General features: G+C 38.5%; 1 protein-coding gene across 1 annotated transcript; it reads right to left on the bottom strand.

Moving 5' to 3' along the window:
- Positions 1–5321: 5321 nt before the first annotated feature.
- On the bottom strand, positions 5322–6709 carry NAP1L2 (nucleosome assembly protein 1 like 2). The gene is given in 3 exon segments (XM_017678668.3): positions 5322–5344; positions 5347–5967; positions 5970–6709. Coding segments are annotated over 3 exon segments (1362 nt in total). The 5' UTR covers positions 6688–6709.
- Positions 6710–7024: the final 315 nt, after the last annotated feature.

Here is a 7024-nt window from a genome sequence, read left to right as displayed (position 1 = left end):
TCAGATCTCTCATCTGAGAAAAATGAATATAATCATCCTTATACAAACTCTAGTAAGGACAATAGTGATTAAATGTTCCACAGCACCATGTTGTTACAGTAAGAATATGCAAGTTTAATACTTCACCATGAAATGTAAATGTCTTAAACTAGCTGATATGGATTTTGTCAAGTTAAAGCACCTTTTCCATTCCTCTAAGCTGTAAAATAAAAAGAATCTCATCATACAGAGGAAGGGAAGTCATCACAAAATACTCACTCTTCCCTTATCCATAGGATTCCTGGCAAACTCTAGTCGATATTTTGGACAACAAGGATTGTTGTCTAAATATCATTTTCACTTGTTACTGACACATCTACATTAAAACATGCACGTAAATGCACAGATGTGAGCATGCACACGCACACAATATCCATTTTTAATACCTGCTTTCATCTTGGTAACTGATGGAGAAATTTCAAATGATAAAGCATTCCATATTGATCTCGCCTGCCATGAGTCCTTCTGACGAGTTTCTACACACTGAATCATTCAGTCTTTCGTGTGAGTGTGTGCATGCATGTGTTACTGAGAGCATGTTATACATGAAATAGAAAATTTAATAAAAATACAGCCACTTTTTGCTATCTTCATGAAGTTGCCTTGTGAAATTTTTATTTCAGTACCAATATTACCAAATAAGACGACTTGGAAAGCCTTTTCCTCATAGCCAACTGACACAATTACTTGGAATGCAGAACCTTTTGTATGAGGTTTAAATTAATACCTGGATTCTCTACTTTTTATAGGAGCAGTGAATTACAACTAGATAATTAACATATTACTGATTTCTTCTTCCAAATACACCTACACTGTATTGAAATGGAAGCGCTCAGAAGGCATCAGAACCAGTAATATGCCTTTTATAGACACCACTTCTTCTTGTATACACGTACATGACCTGTGTTGTGATATGCATATATTTGAAACTTGAGTCGCCCCAAGGCTGAATTCATCCAAAGTCTCCCACACGATTTGGTTCTGGGACTCTCGCTCAACATCCACTTGAGTTTCTCTTTTCACCCGGTGTCTGTCAGACCAGGTCAGGACCCTTCCTCTATGACACCGCCTATCTTTTCCTTCCCCATGGATACCTTTGCTTTATCAGGCAGCCAATCTGACCTTGATTTTAACGTGGGCGAATGCATCTTCACGCCCAGCCTCCTTCAAAGCTGCTTCTGGCACCCGACCCCTGTATGCCTCAGCCAGAATTGCCTTCGTTTTTACCTGCCACAGATAACCCTACACGTACAATATGGTTTCCTAAAGCACCAGAACCTGAATTTTTCCCATTTCTTTTGACCAGCGCATGCGCTCACTGTAAGCCCGCGTACACAAAGGCCAAAGAGGACACTTATATTATGGGTCTCCACGAAGATTCAACCCCGTGTTCCTCCTCCCCGCCTCCTCTCCGCGTACACTCGCACGTGCCCAGTGAAATAAGCTTTACAAGGGTTAAGGTTATGGCCCTTTATGACGAGTGACCACCACTCCAATCACTTACTCCTTCCTTCCTCCGCCTCCGCACAGCCAGAGCACTTCCATTCAATTTCATCCCCCATCTTTTGCTCAAGCACTCGCGTGCACACCCAGGGAGCCTGTTTAAAACACCCTGAGAATAGAGCAACAAACAGATCATGAATGTGGTTTTAAAAACAGGTAGAGGTAGTTTCATTTTTGGACATTCAACTCCCTTTCAATTTAAAAAACTGTATTATTTGGCAAAGAATTCAGAGAAAATACATTTCAGAAATGTGTTCCATGTATTCTTTATATTTCTTTTTAAAAGATTCTCTGCTTTAATGTAATCAGCTATATGTTGCACATGTCCATGTGGTAACTGGAAAATTGAATGTTTTATACCTATGGATGATACATAATTTCATGTTATTTTTATTTTCTATATTCTATTTTTCTTTGCTTTCCAAATATTTTAATTTAATGATGTGCTTACTGGCCCATGAACAAAAGTCCTTTGATGAGCCTTGAGCTTGTTCACAGCTTTAAGACTAATGAATGTACTTGTGGTGAGGAAGTTAACACCATAGTCACTATATTTTCCTCTTTTTCCTCTTCATTTACTAGTCTTGTCAGTAATTTAAGTACTGCTATTAAAGCTACCACTTAGCTCTTCCTAATGCTTGCAGAAATCTTAGAGATCTGTTATTGAAATGCAAAATGTGCTTTCACATTTTCTAAATTAGAAATGAATTAGGAGGACAATTATTAATAATTTAACAACAATTTACTGTTGTATTCCAGTTTTGAGTATTTTATGGATTCTACCAAGGTCCAAAGTTTTAACAAGGGCCAACACCTACCTCAATAACCCCTCCAGGTCCATATGAATGGTCTATTTTTAAAGAACAATTAGAAAAAGAATAAGGTAAAATTCTATTTTTAGTCACACTTGGGCCCAAAACCCTAGTACCGGGCTCTTTGGTATATACACTGATGATGATGACCTACTCCCAAAGCTAAAGTGCCTTTATACTAGTCTAAACCCAAATCAAATGAACCTCCATCCCACCACGAGCTATGGGAGAGATGACAGCCACAGGCTGCATCCCTGAGAGGGGTAAAAGGAAATATAAAGCAGTCGCTGACAATCAGGAAGCTGACCTGGTACTAACAGCTAAGCCATGCTATTCTTCTATTGGATATAAATCATCTCATGGAATACCAACCTCAGACAAGGTTACTCTGGAATCACAATAAAATGAGATACAGCAAGACCACTTAAATTTGTCTAAGCATAGACAAAAAAAGATCATTGTACCACCCACAAAACACAAAACACCCCTGCCATTCTAGTTAAAACGAGTGACTATAACCTTTTTAACAATTATTTCCTTATCTTTGTTCCAGTCTCTTCTCTTTATAGATAAAATTTACTGAGATACCACTCACAGTATAAACCCCCACTTCCTTAGACCCTCCACCAGATCACACAAAGCTCAAATACTGCAATGTTTTCTCACAGCCACTTACTGATAACATACAACAGTTCCCCATCATGTGTGTTCTTCCTCACAGCAATGACTTAAAAACTCAATTTATTCAACTGTGGGTATGTCCCCGGGGGTCTCTGGCTATAGGCCATTGACATGAAAGATACAGAAAAAGGGCCTGGTCTGCCCTTACATAAAGTCCAGAAGCAGCTTTACTGTTCCATCTCATGGATACAAGAGAAAGGGACAGGAGGGACTTCAAGATGCCTGATTCTTCTCCATAAAATAAATAGCAGGAGAAATACACCCATGTTTCTAACTTTTTAATGCACAGTAACTCAAATTAAAAGGAGCCCAATCTTTGTATGGGAGGGGTTTGGGGTGGGTCAGGAATTTAATAAAGGTCAAGGTTAACAGTGGTGAAAAGTGTGAAAAGGTCTACATTTACCAAGCATTCATTGGAAGTGTTTCCTGATTTAGATTCCCCTATAATAAAAAGTTGTCCTTGTTTCCCTATAAACTGTCAACTATTGCAAACCCAGAGAAAAGTAAGTGAGCATATACCACTCTATTTTTAAGAAAGATATATTAGAGGAGGGTCCTGTCCAGACAGGAAGTGGTAAAAAAGCCCATACCTTCCTCCCCAGTTGACTGTACAGAGATGAGACAGATGTAAGAAAAGCAAGGAGTGTTAGAAACTTACCTCTTTGAGTCAAAATCCAAAGGAGGAGCCATGTTCAACAGTGGAAGAATAAGTCACAAGCAGAGGAACTTTTGTTTCATTTTCATTTTATAATTCTGTGGAATCACATCACAATGATTGGGGATGGAAGAGTGGATAGGCAGCAATAACGAGATAGTTAGCACTTCCTAGCCACTCTCAGGTCACATGGCATGGAAGGGATTAAGTAGTTTCCTGTTGTCACAGGAATTGATGTGACCTTCATAGACTTTGCCAAGGAGGAAGCCAAACCTGTGGGTTTCCACATATGAGGAAGGCAAAGTCAGCTCACTGACCAACCACATCTCATTTTCCCCAGTAAGTGCATCCCTGCTCCCAATGTCATAAAGCAGTATAAGGCCATATACATCCAGATAACATTGTGGAAGGGTAGGTAAATCTGACATATAGACTAATACACAGGGGCCTGTTATTTACAAAGTATTTAAATTATCAAATCTGAAATATAGACCAACACATAGGAGGCTGTTATTTATACAGTGTTTAAAATAGCAATAAGTTTCCGGATTGATTGAAATTGAGATTTTTGTTTCCCTATAACCCTGGGGGGGTGGAGGTGGATTTGGGACCAAGATTAGATCATTTATAAGCAATAAAAAAATACTTTCTTTGCACATCTAAGTATAATGTAAATTTGCATGTATATACAAACACATAGAAAAAGAATAGTAGAAAATAAATCAAAACATTAGCAGTGCTTTTCTTTGGGGAGTGCGTACATGGTTTTCTGTTTTAATTAATGTATTTCTTACTACTTTCCAAATGTCCTCCAATGAATATATTATTTTATAATCACACAAAAAGATGAGTTTTAAAACATGAAACACTGAAATTTTTATTCATTTTATTTTGCAGTAAAAGAACATGAAAAGTCTTTTCAAAATGGTAAAGTGTTCACCTTCAATGAATGACCAAATGAACTTTAGGAAAAGAGAAATTATATGCTGTAATTACAGTTTACACAGTTACACAGAACAATATGTGGCAATCTTTTGAAGATACTGTGATTCACATTTGACTGATAAGAAATAACCTCTATATGACTAAGTTCCACTATTTGTCATAGTCATATAATATACAAGAGCCTGTGAACAAGCTCTTATTAATAATAAATGGTGTTTCGCCTAAAATTCTTAGCCATTGCAGTCCTCTTTCAAGCATTCAAGTTTTAAATTCTACTGTATTTTTATTGCAAAATGAAGCAGGCACTAGGAAAATACAAAGACAAAAAGCAAACAAAAGCAAAAAACCTTGGGTTGGTTCTCCAAGATTTTCCTTCCAAATAATTACTGGTCTCATTTAGCAGTTCTGATAATATTCACAGCCAAAGATCAATAGCTATATGACAAAAGGATTTTAGGATTAAACTACACAACACTATATTAATATATCTTAAATCATTTACCACAGTGTACATTTCTTGTAATGCAAGATTTAATGAATTAGTATTTGAATTTCTCTTATGTTTCTGAGGCATGTTTTAACAGACACTACAATAAAAATATCAGAACACAAGATTATAATTAACTTCTTATATCTTGAGTAACTAGATCTAGGGCAGTTAATTTCAGGGCCAATAACATTTTGCATTAGCGATCAATGTCTTCTACATTGCCTCAAGATTTTTGCAACAGGCTTTAACTTCCTTAATTGCAGCCATCCAATTATCATAAATAATTTTGTCATAAATTGCATCATTAACTTCCCTAACTACCCCCTCCTGCTGAGATACAAGTGCATCACCTGAGAAAAATAATACTGATCTTGGGATTATGTAGGTATGTAAATTGTGACCCAGTAAAAAATCATCATTTCCATCTTTTTCATTTGAGCTGATACCATGAGAAGTAAAGAAATTGAAGAACGAATCCTTGGGAAAATCTTCAGTCACAGTTCAGATTGTTCCCCAGACTCGGTGTTTCTGCTTCTTCTGGATGGTTCTCAAAGTGACATTCTTTCTGTCATTCCAGTCTATCTCACAGCCTGTACAATACTTAATTGCAGCTCCCCTATAGGGATGGGGATCATAAAATGCTGGCCTTGATTTCAGCACATAAGTCTTTGTCAACAGCTCATTTTTGAAATAATCATTGGGTTTGAAATAAAATTCTAGAGTAAAACTGAGGGGCTCACCAGGATCTGAAAGCCTCACCTTAATATCGTTCAGGAGCTTTAGAATAGGCTCATCATACTGCTGAATCAAAGGAGTGAGTGTGTCAATGTTTTTTAAGACAGCCAAAAATCAGGAATTCCTTTAGGATCCTCTTTATTCTCTTCTCCGGTAGCTTCAGTGTCATCATCATTGTCGTCGTCATCATCATCATCAATAGCATAATCATAATAATCTTCCTCATAACCATCATCCTCATCCATGTATTCATGTACAAGACCCTCCTAATTACCATACATCTCTTCATCACACATCTCATCATAGTCCTCAGAGTTTGCTTTATATTCACATTCCTCTTGTGTAAGTTCATAGATTGCATTGATGATCTGATGTCTTATTTCCAGTAAGGGTTGATAAATTTCAGCAAACTTTCTATCAATGCCATGAAATTCCCTTAGAAATTTGGATTCTAGATTGGCCACTCTAGTTTGAAGTTTTTTGAGGGCTAAGACACGGTACTTAACTTTCACAGGTAAACTTTCAACAAAGTCTGTATCTAAAAGATAGCCAATAAGTCCTTTTGGACCGTCTGGGTCTGAGTCCTCATCACTATCTTCACCTTTTCCCCTGCCTTCCCCTGACCCAGCATCAGCATCTTCACCTTTTTCCCCTTCTTCCTCTGGCCCAGCGGCGGCTTCTTCACCGCACTCCCTATCATCTCCAGGCCCAGCTGCGGCATCTTCACTGCGCTTCGGCTGTTCCCAGGGCCCCTCCATCATTACCTTATTACCAGTCTCTTCTTGACTAGGTTCTAATAGTTCTTTGTCGTAGGCTGATTTGGCCATTTTTCAAAGGACTGTATACGCCTAAGGTGGCTACCAACAAGATCAGGAAACCTGACCACCACAGGAAAAGACTCACTGGAATATCAGAAGCTGCAAGGGCTGGAGTAGAGGTAGACCGACCGGTAGTGACAGGTCTGCTGTAGCAACAGTTGATTCAGCTGTTGGGATGAAGGCGGTGCTGAGGCTCTAAGAACCGGACAGAAATAGTGGTAGCCTGGGCTTGGGTACTGAGGGCGGGATAGCCGCCGTGACCCGTCCTACAGAAGTGGGCCAGGGACTGCAGAGAGCTGCAGTGGGCAGACCTCCTCCACAAACAGCAGCTGCTGGAATAAAATCC

Source organism: Manis javanica, chromosome X (genome assembly GCF_040802235.1).
Source record: "Manis javanica isolate MJ-LG chromosome X, MJ_LKY, whole genome shotgun sequence".
NCBI classification, from domain to species: domain Eukaryota; kingdom Metazoa; phylum Chordata; class Mammalia; order Pholidota; family Manidae; genus Manis; species Manis javanica.
Note: the sequence above shows the minus strand (reverse complement) of the source record. Positions and strands in the feature narration are given on the sequence as shown.